The following is an 18,041-nucleotide window of genomic DNA, read 5'->3' as shown; positions in this document are numbered from 1 at the left end:
AACAAAACGAATCGAAAACTAAGCTGGCTGGTGGGGAAAAAATAGTAATAAATTGCCATCGATAGCCGAAAATTATTGATTATTTCGAAATGGACAGCGTTAAGAGTTTATGATGCTGCCGTGGCATCGCTGGCGGTTATGAGATCAAACAGAAAATCCCCTTCCCCTTTACCCCCCAAAAACAAAGAGCCAAGCGAAAATGTGCCAACAACACGATAGGCGCACAAGATTTCCTCTTTATTTTTAACGTTTTTTCTTTTTCTAATAATAAGAGACAGCCACGAAGAAAAAACAAAAAAATCATACATCAAGATTATTGTTACTCGCGGCAATTGCATCACAGTAATGGCCAACGAAGAAAAAAAAAAACAAAGCAGCTAAAGACAAAAAAAAAAACCAAAAAAAAAATGGAAATCGCAAGAAACATTTTTCATTTGCATAAAAATTCATGGCAACTACAAGCGCTAAAAATGTTTGCCGCATGTTTGAGCCCCATGGGGTTAGGGGTGGTGGGGTGAAGGGGGGGATGCAGATGAGGGGGTGGGCCTGCCTTCAGTGGGAGGCAGTGGAAAACAACCTTCAAGCTACAAAACACTTGACTCCGAAAGCCAAAGCCACAATCCGGGATCCAAAAAATGAGAGTCCGTCGCGTTGACGGCGCTTTTGGTTTGATTGAACACAAGGATATGTGTCCGCCGGCTAAAATAGCAGCAACAAAAAAATAAACACAACAACTGGCAACGAACTAAAAACCAAAAACTAAGAAAATAAAGCAACAATAACATAGGCCTAGGCAGCAACAACAATTGCAACTGTGGCCACAGTTTGAAACCAAAACGCAACACTTTCACTCTACTTAAGACGGATGAAGCGGCGGCCAAAAAGGAGGCGGCACCAGGAGGCGGAAAAGGTGGGCAAAGAGGGGTGCTTAAAAAAAAAAAAAAAATAAAAAAAAAAAGGGGGAGGGGGCAGGAACGGCAGGTTGCCTCCGAGACACCATCTATAAAGCGTTGGTGGGAAAATCGCGGCAATCGTTTTCACGTCTTTTTCATATTTATTATCATTTGCAAGTCTCGTTTTGCTTCGGTTCGTAGCGGTAAAAGATGCAGATGAAGGCAGTAGAAAAAGATTTTCCTGCTGGAGGCTGGAGTTTGTCATCTGGGACACAGGCTGTGTCTTTCGTTTTCACTTGGCAATTAATCAATCAGCCTAGCTCAAAGACTTTTCGTGGGAGGGTAGGGGGGTCCCAGTTAAAAATCAGTAAATCAGTGAGAGTATTTTATTGAGATTTTACAATTAGGAAACTCGTCAGCAAGCAATTAGTCACTGGCGTTTCTAACTTTGGTCACAGCTGGTTTTTGCTTAAAAACATTAAATCGGTTTTTCGCATAATTTAGTTTCATCAATAATAATTAGGGTCGGTTCGTTTGTCAGGGGAAATTGAGTGTTACTAACTTCTCCTCTTACTAACCAAAAGACCTACTAGGTCTTCAATAACTTTATTGGATCAGAAATATATTTCACTAAGGCTAAATTGAATATTTGGTTAACTCATTTCTAGTTTCATAAGCTCATAGCTATAGCTCGAAAAACTCAGTTCAATGAGTATTTAAATATCATCATAAACACCGGCTATTAATGTTTACACAAATTTTTTCTACGTAAGAAAATTAAAAAATGTTCAAAGTCGAGCCAATTTACAAAAGCATAATGTTATTAAGATAATAAAATAGTAATTAAAAAGGTTAGACGCTGTACAATTGGACATGGAGTTTCAAAAGGTTATGGCTAAGGAGTACAAGGTGGCATACGAAAAAGGGGCGTTTTAAAATGGTTGTTAAAAGAAAGACGGGTGGTTATTTTCAAATGTCTTTTTGTTTATTGAATAGCATCAACATTGCGGTTTCTTTTTAAAAGACCACTTCATTCCTATGGCTGCCCTGGGATGCCTTGCAATAGGTCATCCGATAGACCTATAGAAACTAAACTTAAGGTTAAATCAATTATTTAGAAGTATTGTTTTTAATACAAAGATTATTTACTGTTGTTTCAGTTTGTTAAAAAGTGAAAAAATAAACATGCCTTTGATTTGCTAGTACTGACATACTCCTTGTCCCAATTTGAACAGCTCTCCCTGGAATGCATTTTTACATAAGTAGCCTGGCTCACCATCCCCTAGACCCGCCCCATCGATGACCTACCCCCACCCCAAAACACCCCCCCCCCCATCCCCTTGTGCGACAGCATATGGAGCACTGCAGTTGGGGGGAGCAACAAAAACGTCTGGCGGCCAAACGAAGGCAATCACGATTTTGTGTCTGAAACGTTTTTTGGGCGTTTTCAATTTCCATTTTGGTTTTTCTTCTCGTTTCGCTTGGGGGTGGTGGGTGGCAGAAAGCAGGGGGGCAAGGAGGAGGGGGGAAAGGCCACACAATCGCTGGCAGAAGGAAACAGATACGATACGCCTGTCCACAGATCGCGAAAACAAAAACAAAACAAAAAAATAAAAGTCAAAAGAGAGCTATGGCTTTAACTTTTTGGCCGGCGCTTGTTGCGTTCGTTGAGGCGACGCTAATTGTTTCCGTCTGTTAATAAAAATATTTCAGATCAGTAACAAATTGAAAACAAGGCTGGGGAAAAACACACAGGGGAGGTGGTGGGCTGCTGTTTATGCAACGCCTCACGAAATGCAAATTGACATTTACGTGGTTGCAACACCAACAAAATGCCAGACAGTCGGACATTGGGCCACCGGCTTTATAGCCTGGCAAATAAGGAGCAACACGATTTGGCCAAGACAAACAAAACAAAACAAAAAAAAAAAAACAAAAAAAAATATAAAACCCACAAAAAAAATTGTTGGCGACACTTTTTGCCGTTCCTGTTGTGTGTGTTAAAGGTCAATGAGTTTGGGGTTAGTGGACCTGAACCTGGGAGCCTGCCAACAGTTTCAGTTTGCCTGTGCAAAATGGTTGTGCAACCTCCAATTGGGAGTCAGATGATGGGATAATGTCAGCCAAAGAATCGTGTCGCATTTGGCTAAATTGCCTGCCATTTTTGGTGCGTTAAAGGGAAAAACAATGGAGCTGTAAGATTTTCCGGAGAACACTTTCCAAGCAAATGAGGGAAAGGTCCGCCAAGCGTAACCAAGAGCTAAAATCAAATGGGTTGACCTCATTAACCGAAGGGTTTCGTGGCAAAAGGGGCACTGTCAGTAATCAGTGTAGACAGAAGAATCCGGGGGAAAGAGCTGGTCTCGGAAGAAAGAGAACAATAAAATTACAATAATCGCTTTGGTGTGATGAGACTTTGCGAGGAGGCGGTGCTCAAGCGACCATGATGATGATGATGAACTTGCAAAGACAACTCCCAATAACAATGACTCTTGTATCGCCCGCTCTTCATTTTTTTTCTAGTTTTTGGCAAACTTGGTTACGCTTTAGAGGATTTCTCCCTTCTGTTACACAAAAGGTTAACAAACCTTTCAAGAAATTGGCCAAAAGCTTAACGGTGAAATAATAAATGAATGCACAGTCAAACAAAAAATAGTGTTAGTTTCCTAAATATTTAAATGACATAATAATTAACTTGATTTTTAATAACTAAAAATAATCCTCCTAATAAAGTGTTCCTTAAAATTCAAATAAGTATCAGATAAATTCGCGATACTGATTTCATTTCATTAAATCTAAAATCCAAGCTTTTATTATTAAAAACCAACTTTGTAAGACAAATTTAGAAGCCATTTTATATGGTAATGCTAGCATTCGACCACAAATTTGAAATTTGAAAGGAAATTTTGCTCAGTATTTTATCTGAGATCTCATGTTGATGCCGCATCTGCATGTGGTTGCCACTAGCAACATTTGACTGACATTCGATTTTCGCAATACGCGCAGCGCTCGGCTGCTGTTGACTTGGCTGATTTCTACCGATTTGCGATTTGTTAATGGCTCGAATATTAAGTTACAATTATCTGACGGACGGCCATCGATGAGTGCGGTGGCCGAGGAGCTGAGGAGGCGCTGAGGAGGCTCCACTCCACTCCACTGTCATGGCCACATTTCACTTTCAGCAAGATCCAGCGACGAGAAATCGTGATGAAATTGATTTGCGGCTCTTTATTTTTTATTCGCCGTCATAGTTACCGACAGCTCTCTATCTGTCCGATTGTCCGTCTGTCTACCTGTCCCTCTTCTCCCCGATATCTCCTTATTTTTCTCAGCATCTGGGAACTGCATAATTTTCTCGCTTTCCAGCTATTTTGCATTTGCCATTTGTCTATTTTGCTTCTCTGGCGCTTCCACCGATATTCCGCTGTCAAATTGCCAAGCGGCAAGCGACGGCATTTTCCTCTGATTTTCCTTCAATTTTCCCTTGCCACCCCGCTTTTCCCACCCACTAGAGGCACAGAAAAAACCAACTCCAGTCTCCAGTTGGCTCTTTAACACGAAACTGAATTTAATTTGCTTTTCTTCGTTTCTTTTGCATTTATTTGGCATGTTTGTTGTCTAATTGAGCGAGAAATTGCCGTTGATTGATTGTTTTGCATGCAATGTGTTATTTGTTATATTGTTATTGTTACTGCCATTTCAATGGTTGCTTTTATTTCCCATTTCGCTACAGTTAATTGCAATTTAATCAACGTTCTTTAATTGTTTGCCAACAATTTGCAACGGTAAGCTGTTAATCTTTTCCTTTACAAGTTAAATGTCAGTTACTGCTTTGACAAATGACTGACCAAAGAGAAGTCTTTCAACTCAATTGCAAAAAAAAACTTCAAATTATTTAAGTTGACTTGTGTCAAAACATTACAGTTTGTTAGGCTTTGAAATTTTGTAAGCCGTTAAAATATATTAAGTAGCGGACAAACAAGCCGCATGTAATGTAATTTAATGCATATTGGCAATTCCCCAGCTGCCAGACTGAATATTGTTTTAATTTTAAGCGAAAACATTTTAAATGTCTGGTTTTTTTGTAAAACATTATCCCGAAAGATGGCTGACAATTTTTGGTCACTACACATATAATAAATAATAGCTGAAGTGTGTGTAAATGAATATGACTCAAATTACTGTAGGTGCTGATGGGGATATATAAATGTGTTAATTAAAAAATATTTATGAATTTAGCTCACCGACATATATTTTTACATACATATTTTCAGCATATAAATTATTTATGTTAATTACTCTTATAGTAGAGAATTTAATAAAATATATATTTAAGAGGCAAACGAACTATTAATTTTTTACTACCCGCGTTAGTTATTTTAAACCTATTTAAATTATTGGAACAATTAATTTTGTTTGTACGTTCAGGGGACTTTGTGAGTGTATCTAGCGTGGCACATTGTTCGGACTCCTTGTTTGCGAATGGAATTGTCATGTTTATGGTAATTAACAGTTAATGGGTTCTACGCCATTGCAGTTGTTAATTAGCAGACAAGAAGCGGATTCTGCAGGCCACACCATATGTTCAACTCCGTCTGCGATTTTGTGTGTGCCTAAGTGCAGCTCTTTGTTTGTGCAGCGATATTTCCTCAATTGAATTTCTCAAAGATAAACCGACAGTCCCCCCACCAAGAAAATATATATATTGCAACGAGTTGTGGCCACAAATCGCAGCTTATTAATTCCCAAACAAAGTTCGCCAAAGGCCGCTGAGTTTCCACAGTGTTTCGACGATCTCCGGCTGGCCGGTCATTTATCAATTCATGAGGTTGCCAATGGACTTTTTGGCTTTGGCCCCCACCACTTCGCTTTGGAAGTGTGAAAAACTGGAGGGGAAAAGGTGGAAAAAGATGGAAAATGGGAAACGGGCATCGGGCAACGGCAGCATCGCATTAACTGCACAGGTGTCCACTTAATTGACAGCTAACGAGGCACAGAGGAGCAGACCAGAGACCAGAGACCATAAAGCCAGGCCAGACACATTAATATTTGATGAAGTGCATGTTGCTTTGATTACACAGGGAAAACGTTTGGAACATCAATTTGGGCTAGGTCAAAACATTTTCATAATTTACAGAAAATAGCTATGGTCTCAAGAAATCTATTGTCTATTTCTTATTTATTTATTTTTCTTCTTGTGTAGATTAATATAATGAAAACAAACTGAGCAGGATTTTTTACTGGTCTATGCCTTTTGATTTATTAAAGCCTGGCTAAAATCGAGGTGGCAATCGCAGGTGTCTTTCGTTGCAAAGAGGACAGTAGCCCAGATTCGAAGTTTCGCAAACGCTTTGAAATGAATCTTCACTTTTCGCATGGAGATTGAATTTTTCGTTGGAGGGTTCTTTACAGGATTCCAAGGATTTCTTTGCATTGGAAGCTAGAAACTGGACATGTTTACGATTCTCTTGCTTTGGCCACTGCGTAGGCAAGTACCTAGTGACCTTCCTGAGCTCCAGATCTTCGTCTGAATCGAATTCCTCTTCACTCTCTGTACTATAACCACTGAGAACTGATCTCAGGGGTTCCAGTAACTTCTGCCTGCCACCAATCTCTCGTTGCTCCGCCATTAGGGTCATGGGCGAGGGAAAACGTTGACAACTGCCTCGAATACGGTCTATTTGGAGTTTCTTCTCCAGTTCCTGCTGAGCCACAGCTAGGATTGTCCAGATGGAGACTCCACCGGGTCCGTAACGCTCGTTGTACTTTCGTTGCTCTTCATACATAAGATATCTTAACTTGTGCAGCTCTTTCCAACGCTCAAACTGTGCCTTTCGCCATTCAAAATCATCCTCTTCCTTTTTGATAATTTTCAGCCTCCGATTGAGCTCCAGCTGCGACATTTCCGCCACCTCTTGAGGCATTAGCTCAAGTCGTCCTGCCCAAAAAAGAAGTCGCCGTTTGACCAATTCACGCTGTCTTTCATCACGTGAAACACAGTCGTACTTCTCTTGAGTTGGATTTTCCAAGGAGCTCCCAGCTTCTCTACCCCAAAACATACGAATTTTGACTAACAAAACCCCGAAACTTAGCTCTATGATTGCTTTAATCTACGAAGAAACTCACCAACTGAGCTGATCACATAGGTGGCTGGCGGTTTCAGGACACTTCGGGCGAAGGCTCCCCGCAGGACCTCCAGGGCACAGGGTTCAGCCGTAACCAGCAGCATTCCGGGTGCCACATGTCCTGCGTATTTCAGCGCCCTCGTGGCAGCAGTCAAAGGTCCATTCCACCAGCATTGCGCGTTGGCAGCCAGGAAGTTCTGCAAAATGAAAGTTATTCAAAAGGTCAGCAAACAATTAATAATAATAGATTTTACCGACACAATATTAATAATTATTTGTTTATACAAGAAGCTTGATCATTACTAACTTAGTAATACTATAGACTAGAACAACTTTGTTTTAGATAGAAATGATTCCATAATAATTTGTAAAAACCAAACTTATGCTTTAATATGGTTATGCTAATGTATTCAACAAATCCCCGCCAGAAATACCAAATCCTTGCCTAAAAAAATTCGCAATAAAAACTGGAAGTCCATTGAAATTGAACCACCCTTTAGGGAAGCCCACGAAAACAGTTCAAAGGGGTGTTTTTACTGGTATTTACAACCACTTCCAGTGGGAGTCTGCATCTCATCAGCTAATTGACAAATTGCAGAGCACCGCGTGGCATAATTGGTGTGGTGCTGTCTGGCTTAAAGAGCTATCCATCTGTGGGCGTTGCAAGCGGTAAGTGCCGATGCAGCGGCATTAACCTGGCAACCCTCAATTAGCCAAAGCGGATCGATGCCGCGCCCCCGATAAAAAAAAACCAAGATATGGGGTGGCGCCACAAATACAGAAAAAAAAAAAATTAAACCACAAAATCCGCTGTCTCATTGCTGGGAATTTATTTCTTTTTGGGCTACCAAACCGAATCGAAATGAAATCCTTAACACGTTCTGGCCAAGAGATTTCCGTGGAAATGGTTGCAAAAGCAGAAAAAGTGGAAAGTGGGAGGAGTGCGGAAAAGTGGTGACTGGGGCAGCAAATAAATGTCCAATTTGTGCAGTGACAGGAACACTTGAGGCACGTTTTTGATGTAAACACGGACAAAAAGGGTCGAGAGTCACAGCAAAAAGCCATGGACAATGGAGCCAAGGGATCGAGTGAGGATTGCGAATGAAAGGCCAAGAGATCGATGTAGCCGCCGGAGTTTCACGCTTTGTGGCTTTCTGTGTCGCTAATGAACATCATCCAGTTTGAGCGATTTGACCTTTTTGTCGATGGGCCAGACGAGGGAATCTCGGGAAACGGGGTGGCTATTGCCATTTCTTGTGGTCACTCCTCTTGGAGTCTTTAATGTCGCCTGGGTCTGGTATGCCGCTTATATAAGTTGGATGACTCTCTCCATCGCCACATCTGCATCTCCTCCTCCACCTCTATCTCTACCTCTATGCCTAAGATGCCAATCCATGCCCATGCTCATGCCCATGTCCACCTTCCGCCTGGGGCTGCTCAATTAATGCATGAGAAGGCGAAGAAATTAACTCGTCATTGCCTGCCCGTCAGGCTTTTGCTTTGGCTTCGGCTGTCACGCGCCGCCAGATGGCGCTCATCCTACACTGGAAGAAAGGAAATTTGTAAAATAATTTTAACTTACGTATATCAAGGCAGAGGAATACAGTTATAAAGATGTAACTGTTTCCTTTTAATGTTGTTGCACTTCAATGATCTATAGCTTAAGTTTTAGAAAAAATCGAAAATTTAAAAACTTGTAAAGTTTAGGCCATGCTTTTATTCAAAATAAGTCACTGCTGACTTTTATTAATAAAGATATTGCAAGCATTATCTTTATCGCTGTGACAAAGTCACAATTTAAAATTATAAGCCTTAAGTAACGTTCTGAACGAATCGCATTTTTGGGATAACCTATTTTTGGCTAATAAAAAATAAGACAGAAAATGGGCACTTTTGATCATTCTTAATACATTTAAAATCTTCGCCTATTTTAATTGAAGCTCTTCTAGTATTAATGCCATAGTATTTTTGCTTGGTGCAGTTCATCCCCCTGCCAGCACCATAATTATAGTGCTGCATCATTGAAAGACACGAGACAAAATGCCAGAGACGGTCATCAACAACCTACTTATAGAGGCTTTCCATCGATCAAAGGGATCTGGTTTGGAACTTGCGCTTTGAGGTGTCTTGGTGTCTCGGTTTCTCGTTTCTCGGAAGTAATGCAAAACTTTTAATAATCAAATCAAATGCTCACGCCGACCTGAGTCGCGCGTATGAAAGTCATTTTCTCCGCGGTCTGAATTTGAAGTTTCGCTTTTTGGCTGCTCTTGATGTCGTTTCATGTCTTTTATTATCGTATTTTTTTTTTTTTTCTGTTTCGGGTGGCGGCTTTCGTTTTGGGACTTTTACTTAATTTCATGTAATAGAAAACTAAACAACAAAACTCCCACAAAAGTAATGCTCAAAGACAAAACTATCACCGTGAGTTGGAGTTGAAGTGGAGTGCAGTGGAGTTTATGAATCGAGCCAAGAGTGGCAGGCGGCCTCATGTGGGGAGGCTGCTGCTGCTGTTGTTGCTGTTGTGCTGCTGATGTTGCTGCTGATGTTGCTGCTGTGCTGCAACAGTTGCTGCCGTTGTAGATCTCTCGTGTGTGCCGCATAAAAAGATAATAACAATATACAAACAAATGCGAAGTCAGGCAGCCCGTAAGCCATAAGCCGTAAGCCGGAGATTGCCAACCGCTGCGGACTTCGAGCTTAATAGAGTTATGATGAAGTATAATAATCCTTGACCTTTCCACCATCCAACGTCAAGTTGCAGCTACAAGTCAAGACCGCAGCTCTTTGGCACAAGTCAAAACGTTTTTGGGCTCTTTGTGTTTTGCCCCTACCACATTTTGCCGTTTTTTTTTTGTTGTTTGTGTTACCCTTCATATGACTTTAAAAGCGCCATTTAATTTCGCAAATGGGAAGCGGCCGAGTCTGAAAATGAAAATGTTTCACATTTCCCTAAGATCATGCCAAACGGGGATTTAAAAAGATGTCGGAGATTTATGCCAAGTCAAGGGGTGTGCATTTTGGTTGCTTAATTCAAAAATATTAATATCGAGGTCGACTTAAATGTCGGTTTGTTTTTAATGTTTTTCTTTGGCGGCCCCTAAATTGGAAACGCCCATTTTTATTACGGACGCAATAAAATCGATTATTTTATTTTAATCCATTGGATATTTATCATGGGAAAAAATAAGCTTTTAAAGGGCAACTTAGCATAATAATAGGAAGATACTTTATCAAGTTTACAGAATTGCAGAAGCAATCAAGTAAACTTAAATGATTTATGACCAATAATTACATAATTTGTGGTTTATTAATGTTTCGATGTAAACCAATCTTTATGGGTTTTCTTTCTCAAAGTTAAAGAGGTTCTTGAGCAAAAATATTACAAATAACATTTTATTAAGATGGCCTTTAAGCATCATTTATTGGTTCTCAATGGTCTAAAAAAATTGCGTTGATTGCTAATTAGTATGATAGCTCAAAACAAAATAATTTCTGATATTATTTTCCATTTATCCTAAGACTTTATGACTTCGGAAAGTATATCTATTTTTGTGTAGCTCCAAGCCAAGTGAAGACTTACTGTGTTAATTATTACAGTGCTTGCCATGCAATTTATTTAATCTTCTGTTCCCCGTTGATTACTTTCAGGATTACACTTATTTGTCTGCACTTCCAGCTACAAATGAAAATGCTCGTTTCCAATTATTTGAAGATTTCTCACGTCCATAACTTGTACATGAGCGCCCCAGGACAGTTCCATTGTTTGTGCCTTATCCCTGTCATCATTGTTTATTTGACTCTGGTCAAGTGCCAGAGAAAACCGAGGGTTGAGTCCATAAAACGTAGCGCCTGTCGGAAGCTCCGGCGAGCATAAGTACAGGACGAACAGCGTTCCAATCAATGCGGCTAGTCCTGATAAGGATACAAATTGCATGGCCATGTCCGAGCGACGCCCACTTCCTCCGCTAAAATCCTAAACCCTCGAGGGGAAGAAGTGGAATAAGATGTGTGCGGCTGACTGACTGCGTTTCTCGGTCTCGAACTCGATTTGCAATGCACTTAAAATTCGAATCGGATTTAGGGGGGGGGCGCTTCACCCCACAGGCAATGACTTTGGTCAGCCATCGAGGGTTGCCAGGTTCAATGACCAGATATCTACTACTTTTGGCTAAACATGCGATTTGTTTTATTAGTTTTCCTCGAGCAAAACAGACTTAAATACCAACAGCTGTTGGCAAAAGTCCTGCCTTTATGCCTGCCAAACAAAAACAGATCCAATGGATTGTGGCCTGGATATCTAGCAAGGCATCGCATCTGCAACTATTTCAACTTTTTGGCAGCCCATTGCGGTCGCTATTTTTGTTGCAATTAATAATAAAAACTTTCAACTGGAAAAACTAAAAAAAACCTCTCTCAAACTCTTTCGTATAAATATGCTCGTTTTGTGGGAAAAAGTTTTGCAATTGCAAAACTTCTAAAAAGTAAAACCTAAAAAAGGGAAATGAGAAAAAAAACTTGAAATGATAAAGAGGATTGGAATGGAAAGGGGAAATCAGGTATTCTAGAGTGAATTTATCTCTAAATTGTGAATGTATTCCTAATAAATTTAAATTTTCATTTAAATTAATTTTATTCCGCTGTTTACGTTTATGTTTTTACTATACACTATGTACCATTCTTTCCTTAAATGGATAATCTTTTAACAAAAGAACATGCATATATTTTACTTGTTATGGTTAGGTTTAAAATTATGTATTTACAGGAAAGGCCCATATTTGAAAGCAAAATTAACCTGTTAAACATGTAAGATAAACAATATCTGCGAGGCACCTGCTACAGCATAAAAACAACTCTTTTCCGATCTAGTTCTTGGATCTGAAACGATCTATTTACATAAACACAAATACGTCTTGGCACCACAAACAGTGGGCATGTTTATACGTTTTCATTTACATACAAATATATATAAAAGGTATCAGCTGTAAAAATCAGCACCTCAATTTAAAACCGAAGCGTGAAAAGTCTATTAGAGGTTGACGGGCGGCGACGATGGTGACGAAGGCGTCTGGGAGAACTGTGGGAACAATCCAGTGTGCTGTAGTCAGCTCCAATTCTACCCCAAATCCCCCTCTTTCCTCCGTAGATCTGGATTTTCAACTGCACCTGTAGTCGGTTCTGCAGTTTTTTGTATGTGCTTTGTTAGAGCACATTATTGGTATTGTTGCTGCCTTTTGTATTTCGGCGTTGAAGCTTCGCTGGCACTTGCTGAAATGTCTGGCCAAAATGAATACAGGGGGCATTGGGGTCTATTTGGGGGCTTTGTACTTCGGATACGGTGTCTGTCATTCACTTGCTCGTAGTTAAACACCGTATCTATGAGTGTGTCTAGCATTTAGCACGCAACTCGCTTTATATGCAGCATGCTGCTCATACTATATATATATACCTTGTCTTTCAATCAATCTGGCAAATCATGCAATCGGGGGGTATTCATCCAAAAGATTGCCCGAGAAGTTTCGCGAAATGGCTGTCAAAGTTACTAATGAGAATCGGATTGCCAAAGGGTTGTGAGTGTATTGCGAAAATGCTTTAAGCCAGGTTTTAATTGCTGCCTTAGTACAATTTAATTTGAGGCATACTTGAGGGTAGCATTATTATAGGTAATTACTTTTAGGAAGATAATTTATCTTTGCGAGTTACAGATGTAATAGTTTTTGGAAATTAAATTGCATCCGGAAATTTACTAACGAGAAATTTTCTTAAAGAATCATTGTGATCTTCATTAGATGAGTTTTGTTCATTTTAAATAATATATAATTTCTGATATTGTAACAGCTAAATAATAACTTCAAAGCTATTTTTGTTCTTAATCGAAATCGAATTATAGCCGTTTAGTTAAGTTTCACATTACATTTATGTGGAGACTAATAATTAGTTTTAAGAATTGATCTTGCTGAACTTTGAGAAATTTCTTGTGATTCTTTAAAAAGCACAAAATAAATTAATGTTTATAATTGGAACTTAATTTATTACAAAGTATAATAAAAAAATTAAGGTTTTATGCAAAACAATAAAAAGTTTGGTACAAAAAATTTCAAATTGGTTTGTTTTTAAGTCAAATATTTTGTAGGTCTTGATAACTTTCCTCGCACTTGCTTTCCGTATTCATTAAAGTAAAATTACACTAATTCATGGCTTTTTTTATTCGTTTTCCTTTTTCATTTTCGAACCTCCACAAATATAGGTCTTCAGCTCCCAAATAAACATGATCCCACAGACGCGGCGGAGAAGCATGAATTTTGAACTACAAGTACGTGGCCCAATGTTTTTTTTTATGTTTTCGGCTGGTGCTGCAATCTCAGTCCCCTGGCGTGACCGAAAACAAATAAATAAAGGAGAAACGAGAGCTTCAACTTGAACTGAAGTTGTTTGCCACTGGACACCAATGGCCCCGGACGACCTTGTCGATGGAAATTATGCAATGGGAGGGGCAGGCGGCAGGTGCAGCCGCATGCAGTCTCTGCTCAATGTTTGTCAATCAAATTAGTCGGCGATGATTGCAATCGAAATTAATGAAAAGCAATCATAAGGCGCACGCCAACCAATTAAACCCACTGACGACAAAAATGAAATTTGCGCTTAAACGATTGCACCATCGATTCAATTTCATTAAACCCAATCAAACCAATCGAAGATGGGAAGGAAGGGGTTAATAACAATTCAAATCTGTTTTCTTTCTCTCCGTTTGTAAGAAGCCGCGTGCCGATAAATCAATTTGCTTGGCTCTTTTTTTATCTTTATTTTCCCTGTGATTGCATGAAATTGTATTTGTACAGTATCGAAGTTCCGGCGCTCGAAAGTCTTGTGTCCATCCATCGGAACCGGTTAACTTTACTGTCCAGCTCGAGTAAATTGATTCTGGAGCCGGAGTTGAAGAGTAAAAAGATTCTTAAAGCATGAGGGGAAATGTTCGAGCTCGGGGGAAAAAAAAAATACTCTGAGTAAGAAATTGACAATTAAATAATTGGTTTGGTAATTGCACTTTAGATACCAGCTGAATGGTATTTAAAATAATGTATAATTTAAGAAGAGAAAAGGGAGATCTAATTTGGAATTAAAAAAGTTTCTTAATTATCTGTTGTCAAAATCTATTTTGCTATTATTTAACTTTAGGTTAAGGTTTAAATTTGTCAATTAATTTATTATTATTATTTTTTTATTATTAAAAAATGTATGATCTCATATTATAGTGATGATATGACAGATGCAAATGTGATTAATGATTCTCATTTAAAGTCCTATAAGCCCGAAGGATATCATACTGTAGGCCAACGCAACGTGTCGAACTCAACCTTCCTTTCCCAAATGGCTTTGTTTCATAACGATCACAGGTTTACCTTCATTCTAGCCCGATCAAACAATTCCGTTCCCAGACTTTCCATTTCTCGGTGATATTTTTTCAGAGCCAGTTTTTTTTAACAGTTCATTTAAGTTTTTTTTGTGACTTTATAACTTTATGGACCTGCCTAGCAAATCTTGGCGGCGGTTCTCAGGTTGGCAGAAACTCCCGCGCTCTAGACATGACGCAATCAGTTCGCATCCGTTGAGCTATTTCAAAACTTGTTGCAGGCTTATTAATTTGGCTCGGAGCACCGAAAGCACAACTAAAACAAGTTGATTTAGGTGAAGTCATTTGCGTGCAGCCAGACACTAAACACTGAAACCGAACACTAAACACGGCAACAGAAAAACAGCGAAACAACGAAACAGTTCAGAGATCAGCTCGGGGCACTCTAGAGATCAGAGTTTGGAGTCAAGTCGGTCTTCGGCTGTTTGTTGTTCGTTGCCTTATTTTTTGTGTTTTTGTATTTTTGTGTGTTTGTGTTTTGTGCCAAGTTCCAAGCCATGCCGCACGCCTGACAAATTTGCGCAAATAATAAAAACAGATTTTAAATGCCTGGAAATTGAGTCTGCCATTGCGGCCTTAAATCAGTTTCTACCCCGGCAAAACTGACATTTAGAGCTTTACTAGGAAACGGCAACAAGAGCCCAACTCAGCGCTTAAATAGGAGAAACTTTATGGGCATTGTCCATTTTCAGCGCATTTATTATTGCTAAAAATATATGTTTTCCACAGCTTTAATTATATTCAGAGCGTTTATTTATTTGCTCGTTAGGAAAGCAATAAATTTATTTCAGGCATATGAATAATTATAAAGACTTCCTTATTATTTATCGGGGTTTTAATGTTGACAAGGATCAGTAAAAGTTTAGTTAGTGTCAAAATGTTTGTTTTTGGTTTATTAATGTTGTTCAATTATCTTATCTTATTACTATTTTAATTTTTAATATATTTTTTTTAGCGTTTTATAGCGTTTTAGTTTTTAAAACAGGAGATAAAAATGATCTTAATATTGTCATTGACGTTTAGAACTCCAGAAGTCTTAAAGCTGATTATACACGTATTTCGGCGAATACGTCAAGGTTTTTGCTCTACTCTTTTTATGGGCATAAAAAATATATTTTTCATAGGCTCATTTAGTAATAAGACAATATGTACTTCCATTGTTATTCTTCAACCTTCCCGAATTGTCTCGTAAGCGTTTCTCAGCAGTATAAAAAATTTTTAAATTATGGCACGCCCTAAAACTTGAGCAACCACACCGGAAACTCTTGCCCATTCGATATGGTCGATGGAGAAGACCCGCCCTAGGGAGTATATTTCCCTTCCTCAATTCGAGGCGCCGGCACCTCAATCTACATAATTCACACTTCATTGAGCTTCGAAATTTACGATAAAATACGCGGCTGCATTATCGTTGCCCGAGTGGAATTCTTTCGGCTTCCCCATTCATCATTTAGCATTTCCCCATTCATGTTCTCTGCCTCTTTTCCATCAACTCACGCACTTTTCTCCAGCTATGCCCCAAATGCTTCTGGCCCCAAAATCATCATGTGTGTCTCATAGTTCATAGTTCTATTCGGGGCACGCGTTGTATTGGTTCTTATCTGGCTAAATTTTACAGACTGAGCAGAGGCACGTAATATTAATTAGTCCAGCTCGAGCTCGCTGGAAAAACCAGCAAATGAATGCCCAGCGATTGTCATATTGGGCCTTCCATCCACACTCACACAAAACAAAAAAAAAAAAAAAAAAAAAACAAAAAATCAACTCAAGGGAATGTTAATGCGACACTTTTTAGTATGCAAAATGCAAACTGAATAGGTAGTGCAAAAAAAAGACAAAACAGCATAAAACAACAGAAACGAGAACAACTGAAATTAAGCTTGACAAAGATATACAACAAAAAATTAAAGCGGCTCTGCCTTTTCATGTTTCACACTTTTTGGCAGCCCAGCAATTAAATTGAAATTAGCCTGCATTGTGGGTAAACTAAGTGATTCAGAGAGAGGTGCTGGTGGACATTATCTCGGCAGAGACTAAAAATAGATCTTAAACGACTTTTTATTATTGTACTCAGCTAATGTACACTACACACAAATGGGTGTATTAGACAAGTAACAAATGTAAACATTTTTGTTAGACATTTGTAAAAGATTTAGTTTCAACTAAACATACATATTTTTGAAATTGTAACTCAGTGAATGTAAGTAATGGGGTTGGAATGCCAAAAATGTTTCTGAACATTTTGTCAATAATATTTGTAGTCCTTAAATTTTGAAAAAAAGATTTGATGAAGAGCCTTTTTTAAAATTGTAAGAAACAAATTCATTTTCTAATAAATTAAATTAAAACACCGTTAAGAGATAGTTATATATATTAATGGCTGTTGTAGAATATCATATTAGCAAATGTAAAATCAAGCAAATAAATAGCCATAAAATAATATAAAATTGTGAAATATCTAAGCAGTTGAAAAATCAGTTTTGAAGTTTTCCAAAATTTAATTTTAGCACCTGCAGAAAGTATGCCAAGCAAACCATTAGCAAAACTTTTCAAATTTCCCAATTCTTTCTCATCATCCGTCACCACATCAATTAGCACTTCAAACTTGAACTTGTCTGGCCAGAGTGACGTCATCTCGAGTGGCAATTTGTGCAATAAACAATGGGAAGAACAACAATAAAAATCAGCAACCGAAAAAGCTCAAAAACGTCGGAAGCATCAGCGGCAACAAAAGGACAGAAAAAATTCATTTTAAATTTAAATTCTTTTTCAGACTCTGCCAAAGCAAGTTGAAATATCACCGAAAAGCGAACAAATCGCACAACTTCGATCGGCTGCCTAAGGGTTTCATGAACTCATAAGTTATTTATATGTATTTTGGGAATTATCTAGGGGCCACAACTGCTTTCTGGCCAAAAACTTTCGGAGACTTTGGCTTCTTTTCGAAAGTCATCAATAACAAAAGCGGGGGTAATAAAGAAAGAGACACGAAAATGGCAAATGTTGCAAGTGCAATATGGTTGTTGCAAGTGCTATTTTTGTAGTAGTCTGGGTCTAGTCTATATGACGCCTTTGAAAACGGAACCCGGCAACCTGTTAGGGGGATTCGTTCCCTCGGTTCGTTCCGGGCCATTTATTTTCATGGGAAGTGGTCGCGAATAAAGGAAAACGCCACCCAAATCCCAACCCAGCGACCTTGAGCGGGAGTTTCAGTCCATCGTCACCTCTGTCGCCTGTCTCTTTCTGGCCTACTATCGCCCTCTCCCTCGCTCAGCCTCACGCACTTTTTGCAGTTCAAACTGGACAACCAGTTCGCAAACCAGTTTTTTGCACATTAAAAGCAGAAGAAGCTGAAAGCAACGCGGGGGCCACACACTCCGAAAAATATCTATGTAATATCAGTTAAGAATTTAGTTCAAGCAAAGAACTTATTGATTTGTAATAACAATATTTCTAATAATTATGTACCTCATATACATACGAAGTTTTAGTAATCAAGTTTCAACGATTTGGTAATTAGCATCAATATAGTTTCTAAGCTTCCATAAACTAATTTAATTGTTCATATAACATAATAATATAAAATATATTTTTATTTATCCACTGGTGGTTTAT

General features: G+C 38.8%; 2 protein-coding genes across 2 annotated transcripts in view; both read right to left on the bottom strand.

The window, feature by feature from the left end:
• Positions 1-18,041, bottom strand: part of LOC128258414 (uncharacterized) — a 63,216-nt gene that overhangs the window by 9,172 nt on the left and 36,003 nt on the right. Inside the window, exon 4 of the mRNA XM_052990014.1 lies at positions 7,020-7,215. Coding sequence (XP_052845974.1) covers positions 7,020-7,215 — 196 coding nt within the window. The remainder of the gene's footprint in view (positions 1-7,019; positions 7,216-18,041) is intronic.
• LOC128258420 (uncharacterized) lies at positions 6,122-7,009 on the bottom strand. The gene has a single exon (XM_052990022.1). It carries the CDS (start codon positions 6,950-6,952, stop codon positions 6,167-6,169), a length of 786 nt encoding a protein of 261 aa, XP_052845982.1. The 5' UTR covers positions 6,953-7,009; the 3' UTR covers positions 6,122-6,166.

The sequence above is a fragment of the Drosophila gunungcola genome (assembly GCF_025200985.1).
Source record: "Drosophila gunungcola strain Sukarami chromosome 3L unlocalized genomic scaffold, Dgunungcola_SK_2 000003F, whole genome shotgun sequence".
Lineage (NCBI taxonomy): Eukaryota > Metazoa > Arthropoda > Insecta > Diptera > Drosophilidae > Drosophila > Drosophila gunungcola.
This window is presented reverse-complemented; position numbering and strand designations above follow the sequence as displayed.